The sequence below is a fragment of the Tauraco erythrolophus genome, chromosome 3, assembly GCF_009769465.1.
Source record: "Tauraco erythrolophus isolate bTauEry1 chromosome 3, bTauEry1.pri, whole genome shotgun sequence".
NCBI lineage: Eukaryota > Metazoa > Chordata > Aves > Musophagiformes > Musophagidae > Tauraco > Tauraco erythrolophus.
Window position 1 is genome coordinate 42,016,684 of NC_141467.1, and position 18,836 is coordinate 42,035,519.

Sequence of the window (18,836 nt, forward strand, 5' to 3'; positions counted from 1 at the left end):
CACTTTCAGACTACATAGAATATATAAGGATTAAATGACTAGTATTCAGATCACAGAGCAAAATTACATGGACACAGCATAGAAATCTGCAGAACATATTGGAAACTCAACCTAAGGAATTTTAAAGAAAATTTATAATTTTAGGGTAAGTGAAAGAATCACAGTTGCATAGGAATAAAAATAACTGTCCAGTTCCTCAAAAGGCATATATTTGGCAAAGCTGCGTTGAATAACGGAATTACACCAGCAGAGTATCTATCCTTTTGTATCGCATTTCGCATGTAATGTTTGCAAACTAGAAATTCTCCCAAATCAAAATGTCAGCCAATTTTTTTTTCTTAAATGAAAGCGTGAATGAAGCTTCCTTGATGGGTACAGCTCAGAGAGCACCATAGGTACAGCTCCCTGACGGTGTGGGAGAGCAGGTTTTCATTTTAGCTCATCAAAATACTCTCTGTAGGGAGCTGTTCTATTCCTGAGTATGGCAGCACTGTGAGAAGGGAAAGAGGTAGTGAATGAGACAGGGAAAAAGAGGGAAATAAATAAAGCTGATTGTGGTGGGGTAAAAGTGTTTCATTCAAGTGGATCAAAGTTTTTTATTCAGCAGCTGTTCACTGAGGTGTAGAAAGCTGTAAGTCCGCAAGGTCTCTTAGCCTGGAAAACAGTTGGAGAAAAGCTGGACATACTGTTATCAGTAAACGTTTAATCAAAAGCAGAAGTCTCTTCCATACTTTTTAATACATATATATATATATGTGCATATATAAAACAACCCAACAGCACTTTTTCAGTTAAATTATGGTACATAAAACTGATTGTTTCATTGGAAAAAAGTCTATATGTTTCGTCCTTGATATGCTTCCTCAACCTGTCCTGAGAAACAACTAATGAGACAAATCTCTCTGGTAATCATGGCAATCATTTCACACTGGGAACAGAACGCAAGGCTGCTCAGATCATAGCAAGAAGGCAGATTTTTCTCCCCACAATTTCAAACATTTCAGGGCATCATGAGAAGTACAGAAATATTTGATACCACTTACAAAAATCTAAATGTTCAGAATAGATAAAACTTGTTTCCCACCTACAGGTATGCCTTCCAACTTATTCCCTCATTACTGACTACAAACACACCTACTACAGTTCATTTTTAAAAAACGTCTTCCAAAGACAGAAAATTTCCATTGAGATGTACTCATCCTCCTTTTCAAAGTAAACCAATGTTTGACACATGATCATACAAGATACAAAGTGCATCTGAAACAGAAATCTGAGAAGGAAACGGAGAAAATCAAAGTAATGCTGACCAGAAAGACAAGACCAGAGCTCAACTCTACCATACCTGGCCCAGCTGTGGCACAGACGGTCCTCCACCAGAGAGGTGGCCTGCTTTTACTTGTCTGAAGAACAGTTTTCCCGCTCTTTAAAGTTACTTGCAGGCATGGTTACCTAAATAATTTGCAAATAAGAAGACTTCGCAGCAGTTCTGAGGACAAGACTGTGGTGTTGATACGGGCGTTCGCAGCTGGGATGAATTTGTGCCCCGGGAATTTAAGATTAGAGCCGTACTAGGTAAAAATCTTACCTCAACGCATCGAACTCTATTCCCAACAAACAGTATTAGCCTGCTGCTCCGGTATCTGTTGGCGTCTGGCTTGAAAAACACCCAACCACCCTCCAGGGTAATGAGCGAACCGGCTCGGATCCGAAGGTGACCCCCACAGCGCTGGCACTACATCTGGAGCCGGCGACGTTTCAGCAGCTCCCGCGGGAATCAGCGGGCTGTAGCGAGGACCTAAAAACGCTATGGGTGAGGATGGGCCAGGCTGCCGGTGGAGGCGGGCAGGAACGCTCCGACATCGCGACGGAACCCCAGAAGAGGCCTTCTCCGGTCGTGCAGAAACCTTCACACCAACACAGCTTCTTTTGTTTCCACCACTTTCTCACAACACGAACGCGTCCCGTTCCCCCCCCCCCGCCCCTCCCCGCCCCCCCCCTCCTTTCTGAACGTATCAACGGAACAAACAGCTAAATAAATAAATAAAGACTTAGCCTCTGCTTCAGGGAAGCCGCCTCTCCGGGTTCCCGCCTTGGCGGTGACCCGGCTGGAGCTGGCAGGCATTGGTTTTCACGGCAAATGGTGGGTGCGGAGGGGGCCGTTGGCTCCCGGCCCTCCAGCAGGCTCCAGGCTCAAGTGTCCCTCTGGGCCGGCCGCCCCGGCTGTCATTGCACCAGGGCCGAGCCGTAGCCGAAGGCGTAGCTGCCGGCCAGCGAGAGGGACTGCTGGTGCTCCTCGCTCTGCTCCGAGGGGTAGCTGGGAAACGTCTGCGCCCGGGACGCCTTCGCTGAGCCCAGGCTGCGACCTGCGGGGGCAGGAAACATGGGCACAAAAGATGTAACTGGGATTTAGTTAAATTTTAATTTACTTGAGGCTTCTCTCCTGCCATGCCAGAGTGCCTGGGAAGCAGACGCGCTGCACCCCGCCCCGCTGGGGCTGCACAGGAGGGCTCTGCCCGTGCTCCAGGCAGGAGCGGGCGACAGGTGCCCAGCGGAGGCAGAAGATCCCACACTCAACATAGTCATAATTTTGGGACAGAATTCTTTTTTTATTTGTTTTAAATTGCAGAATAGCATATCCATATATGTCCTACTCTATAAATCTCAGTTACATTTGTTAGTTAGAGCTGATGAAGAACTAATGAACTTCTTATTTATCTGAAGCCCTGCTTAAGTGGTGGCAGTAATGCCAGAGGTTTCAAAGGGATTTGTCACACAAATGCCACTTCATGTACTTACTGCCTTTCAAACAGGATGCCGGTTTGTCAGGTCAACATAGTGTCATTGTCTTTTCAAAATGAACTGGAGGTGGGATATGGTCACATGGCAGAATATGGATTGGGAAGACAATGTGCAAGATCTTTTCTCAGACAGGCTTGTGAATCTCATATAACCATGTCTTGTTCAGTCTCAGCCAGCAAAATGGGAAATCATGTGTGAAAAGCCATTAAAAAGCCGATGACCGGACTTAGAAGATGACTCCTATGGCCTGATTCTGTATGCAACCATTTGTCTTTCTCAAAATTCCCTTCCGAAATTGGGATTTAATTAGTAACAAAGGGTTAAGTTCCAAAGTGCGTATCTTCATGTAAGTTATTTTCTCCATTTTTGGGAATTGTAATTTGAAGCCTGGATTTAAAATGGTTTTAGACAATACTTTAAGAAATGTCTTTAATACATATATTAGATGTAGAAATGCAAAATCTTATTTTTCCTTCAACAACAGAGCTATTAAAGAATAGCTGTAACAGAGTATAGACTCAATCGCTGAAGAACTCAGCTCATGTTGAAACGTTTCAAAACAGCTAGCAGCTTTCTAGACTGCCCCAGTAGTGCTGAGGGCCACAAATGATGTTGATCGGATTTGGCAAAACTTTATCCTAACTTGTATTTGGAAAAGTTTGGCTATAACATGCTGACTGCTTCATGAAAAAAATTGTGATCTCCCTGAAGATGGGTCTATCAGAGCAATACTGGGATCAAGAGGCAAAAAACCCCAACTAAATGAAAAATTATGTAAAATATTCATCTCCATGACACTGGAGATAATAAAACTAGAGACTGAATTCCCAGTGACATGTTAATGGTCCAAGCAGGATGACTTTTGTATGCATATTTTTACTATTCCTTCACTGGGTTAAATTGACATTGGCTATCAAAACCTGACTGAGATGCCCGGTTTAAATGTTTTCTGCTTCCAGAAGCTTTTGCATCAAACTGAATCAAAACGTATGGTGGCTGTAAGGTCTGAGCTGCAAAACAAAAGCACTGATAATACATTGTTTGAGAAAGTCTCAAATGTTTTATTGCTTAGACCAACTTTCAATCACGATATTAAGTAAGGCCTTCATACATTTTTACTTTTATTTGGGATTTGCATCACAATTGCTGTTAGTTTTGTTTTCAATTTAATGCAAACCTAAACATAGAAAGCTGCATGATTGTAGGTTTTAATTTTGTGTTCAAATCTGACATTTTTATTTCTAAGGATGTAAGGTCTTGCTTTCTTTTTACCCAGAAGACCGAATCATATATATTTTGAGGATCATAAGGAACTGCTAATCCAGCCATGTGATTTACTGTGCAAAATTTGTCCTTTCTTACCAATAAAGATTAACAAAATATGTCAATGTACCATTTGCTCCATTCTCTATATGTATTTTAACCCTAAAATATAAACCATACATATAGTCCCTGTGACAATGGGTAGGGACTGTCTTGGCCAACCAAGAGAGTTCCCTAAACTCAGGCCTATTTGTATCATGTGCTGTATCTCATATAATTAATTTTTTCACTTCTGTAGAATAGTGCAGCTTTAATACAGTGAGGAGTGCCTCTACTAAACCAATTTCTAGCCAAGGTATTAAGGCAGTCTCTTAGAATACAGAAGATGAATTTAGAACCTGTTAAGGTTAAAAAGGAAATTATATCCAGGTCTTCCATTTCCTGGATGTATGCCTCAGCTGCTGGCACATCCCTCACTGTTCTTTAAAAGAAAATTTGTAGCTGTTAAATCTTACAAGTCTGATATTAGCCATTCTGTAACCAAAAGGGTTAATGAGGATGAGTGAATTCTTCTTCCTTCACTGCTAGGATGTGTAGTCAGAGAGAGTGTCTCAGATCCAAAAGATTAAAAGACACACTCAACAGATCTAAGACACTTGGCTGAGGCTCAAGTGAAACAGTATGACATCAATCTATGAAAATAACAGCTAAAAGAATAGAGGACATTGGTTCAAACATAAAGAGAAAGCTATGGGTAGTAGAGAATTTGTGAGCTTAGAAAAGAATGGCTCTATGCAATATCTTTACTTACAACTTACATTTTAAAAAAATTAACTATATGAATATATTTAAATAAAATTAATCAAAAAATAATAGTGCTAAAATAATGAAATAGTCCAATGTTTCCAAGTTGGCTTAAGACTTGTAATTAGTAAATTTCCAAAACTTAAGTTTTTTTCATCTTTTTTTTTTCTTTTTTCAAAATAGTACATCCCAAACTGGAAATTCTAAATGATAAGCAACTCTTTTATTTGCTTTCCTAATAAATATTATTTTAATACTCATACAGCTGATCAGCCTTATGGAGACTTAGGTACTGCAGCATCTCCACAGTTACACTTTATGTCAGCAGTAAGGATTTTGAAATTGCATATGCAGGAAAAGTTCTCATAGTAAAGAATTTAATTTCCACAGCTTTCTAAGCGTCCTGCTTCAATAGTGTCATGTTTGGGTCTTAAAACGTTAAGAGAAAAGAAGTAGAATGCTGTTTGTGGATTTTGCCTCTCTTTTAGTATCACAGCTGTTTTCAAGAATACAAAACTAACTCTTCTCTACAGTTCTTCTGAAGTCAGCATAAGAGGAATTTGATTAACACACACTTTGTGACCTGAAGACACCAGCAGAATTGGGGGAGATTTTTCTTGTGGCTTACTGTCCTGGTTTTAGCTGGGACAGAGTCAGCTCTTCTTTTTAGCAGCTAGAAGAGCTTCGTGTTTTGGTTTTACTCAGAGGCTTGCTCTGAGAAGAATGTTGATAGCAAGTTGATGTTTGTAGTTGGCACTGAGGGCTCAAGGACTTTTCAGCTTGCCGTGTTCTTGCCAGTGTGCAGGAGCGAAACAGGATAAGGGGGAGCATAGCCGGGACAAGGGCTCCACGACTCTCCTTATGATTTGTACTTGGACTTAAGATTGAGGGGCAAACTGGCCAATTAGTATTCCATATCATGCAGCGTCATGCCCAGTATAAAAGTGAGGGTCAGCTGGAAAGAAGGGCTTTTTGCGCTTTGGCTCTTTCGCTGCTTGTGCTCTTTTGCGCTTGCTGCGCTTTTGCTCTATTGCCTTTTTTTTCCCCTCTCTCTCCCAGCACTCCCACTCTCAGAGTACTCTCTCTCTCTCTCTCTCCCCCTCTCTATTTCGGGGCCTCGCGTTCGTCCGGGATTGCAGCTTCGGGACGAGACGGGCTGCAGATAAGAGCGGGTGGCGAGCATCTACACTGTGTATTAAATCATCTGTATTAAATTGTTCTTATCTCAAACCACGGGTATCCCATTTATCCTTTAATTCTCTCTCTCATCCCTGGGGCTGGGGGAGGGTAAGTGAACAACTGTGGGGCGGCAGTTTGGTTGCCGTAGCGGCCTAACCCACGACACTTACATATGATTATTTTTTGTGGTTTTTTTTTTTTTTTATTTTTTTTTTCCCTTTCTGTTCTAGGACAGGACCTTGGAAAGGTATTATGAAGCCTAGTCTATCCTTTATTTGAATTTACTCTCAGGATCATAGAAAGCAATGAAGCTCTATTCCAAAGCAATTAGGTATGAATGATTCATCAAGATAATTTAATGTAACCTGGCAAATTACACCAAAATTAGATTTTTCCTGATCTTAATTAGGTTGGAAGCAGAGGCAGTATATGCAAGGTTCTTATTTCATGACATGGTGCCTATTTATAACAATTCTTTAGAGGAAAAGCCCAATGGTTCCCTAGTAACAGCAGTGATTGATGTACATATAAGCAGATCGATCACAACTTCTAAGAGAAAACTTGCAGTCCTCAGCTAAATGAAAAGGAAAAAAAAAAGAAAAAAAAGAAGAGAAGAGAGCCAGGGATAAGCTTTAAAAGCTCCCTTACTGCTGCTTCTTGAGAGATGCTTCTCTTTGTTTCAGATTCAGAATTCAAATTCTTAACCAGAAGGCAGGTGCCAAACCTTTTGCTTTTCAAAATGAAAGAAGGGTCATGCTTTTCTTTTCCAGCACAAGAATTCAAGGGATTCTCTCATCTCGTACTCTTTGGTTAGAGCGCTCATCTATGATGTACAAGTCCTGTGTTAAAATTTCTCTCTGCCTGTGGGTAAGGTTCAACATTACACTGTGTGTAATAGAAAAATCAGCTGAAAATGTTCCCTTTCTCCTCTCTGCCCACACTGCTTGTCCACTGTCACTCAGATGTGCCGTTGCAACTGAAAGGCTGCTCTGCAGACTGAAGCACTGTGGTCATCTGGTTTCCAAGAGCCCCACAGATCGTTGCACTGGCACAGCCAAGGAGCAGGAACAAGCAGCCAAGGGTAAGAGCTGGCATTTTTTTTTCTCAGACTGGCTTTGATGCCACATAAGGTTTTTTTTGGGAATGATGACCTGTGAGCAATATACAACCAGGTGCAGGTGAATGCTATCACCACCAGACCACTCACTTCTTTGATGCTCTGATGCTACTTCACTTTCTTTGAAACCCTGTGCCTAAGCTTTTCTAATACAAGACCTAATATAAATGTACATTTTTGCAGTACGGTGATGAAAAATTAATAGAACCAGAGACTCTGGTGTTTCAGCTTCTGTTGCAGGTCTTTTATGTACCTCATAATAGATAGTCATTAGGTAAAATAAAGAAGCAGAGTTTTGCAGCTGCACAGCAAGCTTTCATCTGGGATTTCTTAACCTCTACAGATGACTTTGCGAACAAAATGGTTTTCTTCTAATGCAGTTTTACTTTTCCAGGTAATAATAATAAACTTTATTTTTGAAAATAAAATTTGGCATTTCCATTCCCAATATTATGAGCACAAAATTGAAGTCATTAAATTAAAGTCAACTGGATATCTTTATTAGTATTATGTTTTGTAGATGTGTACTTGGGAGTGCTCTGAGACTTCATGAGGACAAGAGCTCTGTGATTGCTATAGATGTTTCTATAAATGTTATAGAAAAACACAGTTGTTCAAAAGAAATTTCTGTGAATCAATCAGTGCAAGGTAAGACCACATAAAGTGAATCACTTGTTGAATTGTAAAGCAATCTTTTCTTTTTAGAAGTATTCATTCGAAAATTCTGTTGTTCACAATAAACAGAACAGTCTGGAAACCAGTGAAACAGAGACGATGAGGCTTTCTCCACAAAGGAGGGTGCAAGGAGGTGGAAAAATCCCAATTAGCTAACAGATGTTTCAGGAATGAAATGTTAGAAGAAGGAGTTAGTTGTATGTTGTTTCCTCACACAATTCTCACCGGACAATAAATACAGCCCTTCAACCAGAAAATTTCACAAAACTAGTACCAGCTTTTAATGTAGATTTATTTCTTTAAGGACTTTTCCAACAGCAGTGAAAGCTCCTATTTACACCAGAGGAGGCCCACAGACTGTACTGAGGGTATGGGGTATGGTTTTGATGGAGAAGTCTGTCTCAAGATGCTTCGACCTCTAATATTCTTTCTTTGCAGCATTTTTGTTCAGGCACAGGACAAAACAGGAAAAGCATTGTAGCTATGCACTGAAAGCCCACAAGGGAAAATGAAACACTTACTGCAAGAAATGAAATTATTATGACTGCTTATTTCACATGGAAGCTTTTATCCTCTAAGAGCTTTTGTTGCAAAGAAAGCGATTCCACATTTCATTCTGGATAAAGAAAGTGTTCCTCAAAAAAACCCCTACTACAATCTCAAATCAGTTAAGTGGCTATTATTGCATCAAAAAGGATACTTCCCTTTAAGGCATAAAATAAATGATGCTGTTATCCTATTTATAAATTGATACTGGTTAAAATTCCGCCAACTCTGTATTGAATATAGAGTCTTCTATTGAGCTGTTGATGACAGAGCAGCTTTTCCTTTTCTGCTGTTAGATGATTGGAATAACTGAAGCAAAGTTTCATAGCAGGACAAACTGCTACAAAGCAAAACATTTATTTTGCAGTAACGATGCAGTTGGATTGGAAGGGCATTAATTGGTACAGCGATTATTATGCTGTCACTCACAAAAAGATGCAATGAAAAGGAGCGGAGGGAAACTGAAAAATAGCATAAACTACATTATAGCATATTGATTTCCATATCCTTATTGAAAGCGAATCTGCGGGCCTGTTTCAGTTCCAAATAAAGAAATACAAATTTTCCCTTGAATTTAACTACAGTTGGAATTAAAACTCCAGGAAGCACAGCTGGGCTCCAACTATTGTATTTTGGATTTCATTTCATTAAATATTTATCTTTCTGAAGGGGAAATGAATATCAGGAAACATAATTTTTGAAACAGATTTTTAAGAGAAAGGTTTTGTTTATTTATTATAAATAAATGTGAATAAAAAAAATTAAATGATGATAAAAATATATAAGAAATACACTAACGAAATGAATGCACAAAACCTCTCCTAACATTTTAAAATATATCCTTTTTATTCTCAATTAAAAAGCATTTTAGTTTTCTTTAGAATTTGAAAAGAAATTAATAATTTTTTTTTTTTTGGCCAGCATCTAGATTAAAGTATCTGAGCAGAATATATTTGCCACAGAATCCTATCTCTTTCTAGAATTGTAAGATTATTATTTATCTTGAACGTCTTTGGCATTGTCATAAAGTCCTCCTCTAGAAAAGAAGAAATTTTACATGCAGAAAAGATTGCAAGATTGGCAGTTTAAAACTAGTAAATTTACAATATATCAATTTTTGAGTCTTAAGGAAAAAATTTTTAACATTCCAATTTTGGCACAAGAATGCTGGAATTTTCTGAAGAATACATTCACATGTCAATATTTTGAAATAAAGGAAATGTATGTCCTTAGGGTTTTGCAATAATGATATGAATACCTATGAATAATGTGATTTACTTGTTAACCTTATGTACAGAAAAAAAAAAATCAGTGTTATTTCCTCTGTACCTGTACCAAAAATAGCAAGTATTTAAAAGCAGTATCTTGAATCACATAACTAAAACTAATGTATTGGCTAAAGCTCAGGTAGGTTTAATTGTGGCTTTGTGTTTCCAGATAGTGGTTTTTAAACACTTGCTCTCCTATTATATTTAAATGGTATGTTACCTACTTAGGCTATCAGAAGCTGATACAGCTCCTGTGGTAGAAATATTGGAACATCAACTACATCTTTCTCAAAGACGAATAGTTTTTCCTTCCCTTCTACTTTTGATTGATCATCTTTTTCCATTGGGGATTTTTTCTATCAATGTATCTCTTTATTCATAGCACCTGCTTTCTGTGCATCTGTGTGTTTATAAAGAGAGGAGACACATATAAACACCTACTCCCTAACATCTCCATCTAGGATAAGGAAAAGAAAATTGATTGCACGTCTCACATTACGCAATACTCTTTCCCCTTTCTGCCTGCATTCCTGCAGCCAAAATATGACACATATTTGGGAAAAGTAATCTGTTTTACATATTACATCTCTACAACTTGTGCTCTTTTATTTTTAACTATTTTTACAATTACATAATTGTATGCCTGCATGCCTGAACTACAGGGAGATTAAATAAAAGAAAGTATCTGACCCGAGTAGCAATTTTTTGAGCCAACACGCAGATAGAGACAGTAAGCTTGTACCTAGATTTCTTACATTGCCTTCCACGTACAGACTGCAGCGGTCCTTACAGAGATGATTTGATTTCATCTTTACATCTTTTTAGACTTGTGCTAATGTTGCAATATGAAACCAGCCTCCTCTCTGTCTCTGTTCTGAGTCCAGCTCCTTAACTATGCCAACACAGTTGAAGGAGGCATAATCATTTTCTCACTTAACACAAAATTAGGCTAAGGTCCAACTTTACTTCAAAACAAACAGAATTTTCCAGATGAAAGCTCTCAGAAAGAAAAGTTTCTGAGATTGGTTTCGCAGATTCTACAGAAGTGAAATTTTCTGCAGTGATACTTTCAATTTTTAGTTTATCAATTTTAAAGTATTTATCAGGAAACCCTGATCTACACTAGCCCTGCATTGACAAAACATTTGGGATGAATCACTTCCAGAGCCATCTTCCAACCCAAACTGTTGTGTGGCATGATGCAATACTTTATTTACAGCCATTATGCCGTGTGAGAGAAAACAAACACTACCTTGTTTTAAATCAGTTAAAGAAAACTCAGCTGTTCTTCCTGACTGGTATACTATATTAGTTGTAGTTTTTTCTCAATCATCGAACAGGTGATGTAATTTGTGTGTTAGAGAAGTGATTATAGTCAAGGATTTTGTTTTATAATGAAAGATACAGGTATCACGAACCTGAAGAAAAGCTTTTGAGATGAAATATGTGCAGCTTAATACTGAAATGTGTCAAAATGATCAAGTTTCTCAAGACTCTAAACATAATGAGTGCCCTAACAAAGCTACCTGAAAATGCCGAGTACTTTGTACAAGGTGGCTGGCATCCTGGGCCTAATTTACCCTTTCAACTGCAGATTCAGTCAACTAGAAATTAATATAAATGATTTCCATGTAAGTTGTATAAGTGAGGTCTATTATGAGAATAATGAGGACAAGAATGCTCTGATCCTAGGTACATATAGGAAAGGCTAAAGTGAAGGGAAAAGAAAACAGCTAAAGAAAACTTCAGTAAGAAGATTATTTTAGTCTTTACAGTACTTTTTAGCATGGGAGCATAATAAAGCAACAAAAGGAAACAGAGAAATTGCTCTGGGAATAACTGAAAAGTGGGAAGAATGCAAAGCTAGTGAATAAAGAAACAGTTGTGAAAGATCGATAAAATTGTGTGGATTCGGTTACTTTCTCTCAAATAATGATTTTCTGCTGTATTTAAATTGGTAAAGCTACACATTTTGCCGTCTTCTTTCGCTTTTGATTCCTGTGTAGAGCTGCAAGTCAATATGAGAGTCAACCGATTGTTGATCTCTGTGCATAAATAAATTTCCAGTATAACTTCCTTTTACATTCTTGAATATTACTTCTACCAGACTAATTTAAAATAGGTAGGTATGCAGTGTTATAATCTTGATTTACCAATTTTTTAGTTAATCGTTCACTTTCTCCTTCCTTAAAATATATTTTTTGCATTTTTATTACAGCCAAGCTAAATTCTGAGTCAAGACCTTGTTAAAAAAACCCCAGCCACTAGATCTGTTACTGATTGAGCATGAAGCATCTTAATAAAACATGCAATGCAAAAATGCAAATTTATACATTGTGCATCACTTTGCTGATATGGAATATCTCACTGTTAAATATTTCTTGCATTTCAAATCATGTTGACATTTCCCCTTGGATACGTTATTCTGCAAAACACTACACAGGCATGCCTTTCTACTGATACTAGAGAGGTGAAGTGAAATAGTGGATTTCTAATTTCACATTAGAGTATCTAAAGCAAAATGAAGGAAAAAATTACATTGACAAAAAGTGAGTGGAGATAGCATAACGCCTTTGAAAATAGAATGCTACTGGAGGCTGATTGATCAGTACTGTTCAATCTTGCTGCTGTTATAATTCTGCTGCTCTTTAGTGTGGCCAATATTTCCTGGCCTGGTAGTATTTTTATTATAAATGCTCCATTCACAAAGATTTATAACTAGCCTATAAAAAAATTGCCATAAAATGAAACACAGCACATGAGATCTGAAGCCAGAGAGCAAATTTTGTCTGACAGGATGGAGGGAATATGTTTTTCACCACATTTTTATGTAAGTAAAATACAGCTTTTATGGGAAAAAAAAAACTAAAACAAAAACAAAAAGAAAAAAAAAAGGCAGATAGTATAGTTTACAATGCTCGACATAGAAGATAGGGACAAAGGATTTATACGACCCCAAATGGACACCTATTCCACAAATATTAATTTAAAAAGACAATTGTATCATGTGAGTATAATGTAAGAACTAAACACATATAAGTCTAAGACATTCAGGGTGAGCATGGTGATACAGCTGAGTCTTTCCTTTGGCACTCCCAGCCAGTATTTTTGCACACCTGAAAAACCAGAGAAATAGGGACAACAATGGAACAATGGTAACAAAACTAATCCTTATCAAAAGAAAACAAACAAAGAAAAAAAGCAAACCAAAATCCAAAACATGTTTTACATGTTTGGCTTTCACTGCAGAGTCGGATGTGCTCCACTTCTGGGCTGCTCAATGAAAAGGCAGGAATGCCTGGCTGTTGAAAATGGTTATGAGGTGTAATTGGACCACACATTTTAGTATCAGCTGTGTCTTGGACTACCTTAGCAAATTGTTGCACTGCAGTCTCAGTCCCACTTGAGCTCTGCTAGTGCTCCTCACTGCACAAAAGCAGCAAAAGTAATCACGTTTTGATCATATACTGTTGAAGGGTTCCCTTCAGGTATATGCCCCTGTTACAGAACTCAATCATCTCATTACTGTATTTCCCTATATGTATTTAAAGACAAAATGCTGTTCAAACTGTAGGCAATGTCCTCCAAAGACAGGAAAAATTCCTGGACTCTGGTAGAATGTCTTTAATTCAAGGAACATTGTATTTATGGTGTAACATGGGGAATTAGTCTTGCTTATGTGTATTTTGCTGGGAAGGGAAGGAGGAAGGTGGTTTGTGGGAGATAAAACTGTAGTTCCCAGTTTAATAAAATGAGTTATTTAAACCAAGTATAGCTTTAAGATGATTTTTTTTTTCTGCCACTAATGAACAAAATTCAGAAAAGATAATAGATGACACATTAATATATGCAGAGATGAAACACAGTTTTTAGAACTTCTACCTTTTAAAAGCTGTTCTATTTTTACCTATGCATTGAAAGCATTTATTAAACCATTTATTATTCAGATTTAAGCTTTCTATGAAATAGTCCTTGGAAATATTCTTTAGAGGGCCTTGACATTATTTCAAGCTACAACTGGATAATAATAGTAGATGCCATATAAAAGTGAAAATATTGCATGAGCTGATTAATTAGCTTTCTGGCAATGATTAAGAAGCTTCCTCAAACACTTGAAGACAGGAAGACACACCTTTCCAGCAGTTGTAAAGAAGAAAAGACAATTTATTTATTTTTTTTAAACAATTTGAAATTGTAGACTTGTCTTAATTAACAAGACTCAACACTTCAGGCATTTATCTAAAATGTGAGGTTCATAGAATCATAGAATCATAGAATGGCATAGGCTGGAAGGGACCTCCGAGATCATCTAATCCAACCTCCCTGTCACGGGCAGGGACGCCTCTCAACTAGACCAGGCTACTCAAGGCTCCATCCAACCTGGCCTTGAACACCTCCAGGGAGGGGGCATCCACAACTTCTCTGGGCAATTCATTCCAAAGTCTTACCACTCTCATACTGAAGAATTTCTTCCTAAGATCTAATCTAAATCTGTTCTCCTTCACCTTAAACCCATTTCCCCTATCATTTCCACTGATAGGACACTCTTGTAAAAAGTCCCTCCCCAGCCTTCCTGTAGGTTCCCTTCAGGTATTGGAAGGCAGCTATTAGGTCCCCCCGAAGTCTTCTCTTTTCAAGGCTGAACAATCCCATCTCCTGCAACCTGTCCTCATAGCAGAGGTGCTCCAGCCCCTGGATCATCTTTGTGGCCCTCTGACTTTCTTTCAAAAAGAACTTTGCTTTTCACTATACCTGGTTAGAATAACTTAAAAGGATAGACTGAATTATTGAAAAACTGTAACACAAATTTAGGAATGCTTTAATACTTTCCCACTAAAATAACAAAGACAATCATCTACTTCATGATATGCAATCATAAAACATATTTGTAAACTAAAGATATTTCTTAGACTAAATGCATCACTGGTGCTAACCCAACGCAAGTATGATGATAGCTAATTGTAAAGTTAGAAATGTATCACAGAGATATGCTTTCCTCTCATGCTGGAATTATAGAAAAAGTGTGTTTAAAAACTCTCCCTCTTCCTACTATCATCTTTGCAGTAAAACTCATCTTATACACTTCTGGAAGTAGAAAACCAGTAGAGAGTTTTGAAAAGGAGCAGTAAACTAAATAACCTTATACACACAAGAGAGAATCTTCCCGTTTAAATGATTGTATCATTATGTGTTTAGTGTCTGTTTGTAAAATGAAGTTGTAAAGTTCTACAAGCAAAAGTAATTAATGTTCTTCTAGTAAGGAATTTTGCAAGCTACCAATATGCTATTGTAATTTTTAATTTTGAGTTTATTTTATACTTCAGAGAGTAAACTTAAGCTGAGATTGGAAAGATTGACTAAATGAAACTAGTATGTTTTATATTTCTAAAAATTTTATTCAAGTTTGGATATTTCTCAACCATTATTCCACCTGCCTCGAGAAGAGCTTTTGAATATTTTCTGAAGAATAAAAATTTAGTTCTTTTATTTTCACAGGATTTAGTTCATATCTCTCTCATTTAGCAGTTTATTCATGATAGCCCAGGCATAATTCACCAAAACAGAAGTAAAAAAACTTGCCTATCTAAAACATCTCAGGGCTCAAACACAAAGACAGGTTATCATAGTATAAAAATTCGTCTTTAATAAGAGAACTTGAGATCCATTTGGCAAAAATGATGTAACTTGAGCAAGCTTGGAATAAGTATCTTAGTCGATCCCATCCAGAGCTAGCCTAACAGACTTGATGCTAATTGCTAGCATGGTAACAGTGACCGTTTCCAGTTACTGGTATTTAACTGAAGATCTTCCCATCTTAATGCTCTGTTCAGTGTCCATTTTTTTTTTCTATGAATAAAGATTATATCTGGTTTTAAAAGTTAATTTACATATGACCGTTAAACACTCCACTCAAATTTAGTCTTCTCTTGAGAAAAAACGATGTGCATTGATCTGAATTGGAAATGAAATTCTACAATTTTCAGATGAAAAACATACACACTGTACACAAAAAATACAGAAACGGATGTAATGATAGATCATTAACGTACATTTTGAGTTTCAAAAAATCTGTAACTATTAGGAAATTGTATAAATGTAATTTTGGAGACAGATTCTGGGGACAGATATATCAGATCTCCTGCACACTTCCATGCCTTCTTCTGAGGCATTTGGTAGGAGCCATTGCAAGCAGTTGAACAGTTTATTAGGTGGGTGTAGATCTAATCCAGCAGGAAAGTTCCTAGATTCCTTCCCAAAGCTTGGCTTCTGTGACGCCATTGAAGGCGCTGGCAACAAAGGAAAGGTTTCTGTCTATATTGAGCTTAATAGCACTTTGAGTTCTTTTGTTCCTTGCAGATATTACATATATAAAATATGTGGAAATAAGGTAACTCACAGAGGCTAAACAAATTATTTTCCTCTATAATTTGTTCTCTAAAACAAAGAGATTCATTGATTTTAGATTATTTAAGTAATTGGAATAAAGTAGATGCCTAAAACATCAATGAAGCACTCAAGAAAGTTAATCCATTTTTCATGACTCTATAAATAATTTCTCCTAGCTGCAAAAGCTTTCAATTACCCACTAGGAAATGAAAAACAATGGCTGTAATTCACTGAGGGATGCAAGTGATGTTCATTTGCTTTTTTTCCCCTGAAAGGGAATTCACTGCGATTCAGCGTGAACAAGCTGTGTCATTTGCATTGGACTTTACGTGTAAAGCTAGAGGAAATGAGCAGAGGTAAATCTTGAAAAGGTGTGTCAAACTACTTGATCCACTTGTGCCTGCAGATGGGAGAAGTCCCTTTTCTTTACTCTCTTGGATGACACAAGAAACAGCTTAAGCCAAAGCACTGATCTCCTTTCCCTACCCAAATAAGTAAATAAATAAATAGAATATCGAAACCAATGATAATAATAAGAGATGCTGGAATTACCACCCACATGTCTTGTCTCTGAAAATTTGTTATTAAACCTGTAAATATCTTGTCCCATGTCTCGCCTTTTCTGTTTCTCAGCTCATTGAGGCTGTTTTTTTTGCTGATATTCCTTTTGTGGCCACTCAAATCACAGAAGCTGTAAAAGCAGCGCAGCAGCAGTCCCTTCAACAGCTTTTCTTAATCCCAGCTGCTGGGAAAAGAGTCCTGACAAACCCCGGTGCATTCTGGCAAATCAATTGAGTGATCTGCTGAAAGCAGGAAGGGGTAGAGAACTATTATCTCTTAAGTGATGTTCATTCTGCCCTCTCTCGCTTTAGTTAAGTGTTACTAAAGCAAGCTAGGAAATGAAAAAAAAAGTGCCCATGGCACATAGCAGTAACCAGCAATGATATTCAGAACATGACATGTACAAAGTGATTATAACTCATATGGATATTTGGAGAAAAGAGCATCTTACAGTAAAGCAAGACATTTCCCTGATGGCGATTTTGTTATTGACTTTGATCGCAAAAGAGCTGTAATGCAAAAGTTTAATTCATTATGAGTGTCTATAGTCGTAGTACACAGATAACAGATGATGAGGTGAAAAAGATGAAGTTCACAGGATGGTTGAATGTTAAAGTTATTGGTGTTGGGTAGCAGTTTAGCTAAGAGTAAGACAGATGGCATGGAGCCGTCAGCAGTAGGAAGGAAAGAAAAGTAACATAACGGATGCGCTTCATAATTTCTAAACGAAATTTGGGGAACTTCTTGTGTATGGCTAGCCCACCCAGCGCTCCAGTCATTTTCAGCTGTTGGCAGCCACACAGCAGCAGGTGAAATTCAGAGCAGCCTTTTGTGTATTGCTGCTCAGAATACACTAGGACACAAAAGAGACGAAAATCAGCCTTGCCTTCAGCCACCATGGCTTGCTGTTTTTTCTGCTATTTCTGCTCTCAGTGCCTATTATACCAGAGCAGCGTATAATGTAGAAGAATACAATATGAGATGGCATTTGTGAGTTATGGTACTACTTCATGAACACTGCAAAATTATTAACTTGCACATAAGTTTTCAGGTTTATTGGTATATCTCTAAAAGGTGGGAAATAAATAATAGAATACAAGTAGCCTTCCAGCAGGACAAAAATGGGAATTTAGAGAGCTGGAAATCAGCTATGATTTAAAAGGAAGTTAAAGTATGACTTTAGCAGAAATGACTCTGAAGATACTGTATCTGATGAAACATGATGACATATTTGTACATTAAGGCAAAACGGCAGCTTGCAAAACTGTGCTGTATAAGGTACTGGCTTCTGGTTGCAACCGTAAAGCTAAGTAAAACTAAAATTAAACATATATATCCTCTACTTTAGGAGTATACTGAGGATAATTTTAAGAGGAAAAAATAACTAAAAATACCTAACAAAGCAATTTCACAAATAAAGAAGAAAGCAAATGGCTTTTTCCAGTTATTTTCAATTTATCTCTTTATAGCCTCCTCCTCCCTGGAGAAATAATAATTAAAAAATACTAATTGTGAGGACTTTTACTCATTGCTTGTTAAAAGGAATAAAGTAGTGCTGAGGAGTTCTTAGCTGAGTCCTCAAGCTGAGATGTGAGTTAACTCTCATAGAAGAGGTATGCTATTAACAAAACAGAAATAATTTATATTGAAAGGCGAACAAGAACTAAAATCTTTTATGTTGTAGCTCACACCAGTGATAACTGCACCATCCTGATTACTCAGGACATTGATTCTGCATCATAAAATCACCATATTTACATCCTATAGCTAGAACTTGCAGTTAAAATGATTTTCTTTATATAGACTTGCAGCTGCAGACGAGCACTACTAAGGCACAGAGGAAGGAGTATTATATCTTTCTTGGAGACCTTTGTCTTGCACAAGATCAGATCTTTGCATTCTTTTAAGATTTTATATTTTTCTTCAGATGTGTGAGAATGGGATCCAGGTAACAGATAGTTACTTCCACTTTTCTTTCTTTATGATGAATATTTAGTGAAATAAAGGAATGAGTATAGAAGCCTCTAAAATAGCTCAGAAACTGATGTACTAGCTCAAAATATCAGCCAGTGAATACTCAGCTTAACAATCTCTGGCTTCATAAATTCACTTTGAAAGTCAAAACAAAACTAAACAAACATTTCAGCCTTTAAGAGAGTTCCATGAGAACAATCGCAGGCTAAAACGGAACTTTTCTGGGAGGTGGAATCTGTCTGTCCATTTGCGTTAGAGGATAA

At 37.5% G+C, this 18,836-nt stretch overlaps 1 protein-coding gene across 1 annotated transcript in view; it reads right to left on the reverse strand.

The window, feature by feature from the left end:
* Positions 1-2,223: 2,223 nt before the first annotated feature.
* Positions 2,224-18,836, reverse strand: part of DOK6 (docking protein 6) — a 268,991-nt gene continuing 252,378 nt past the window's right edge. Inside the window, exon 8 of the mRNA XM_086609178.1 lies at positions 2,224-2,363. Coding sequence (XP_086465304.1) covers positions 2,224-2,363 — 140 coding nt within the window. The remainder of the gene's footprint in view (positions 2,364-18,836) is intronic.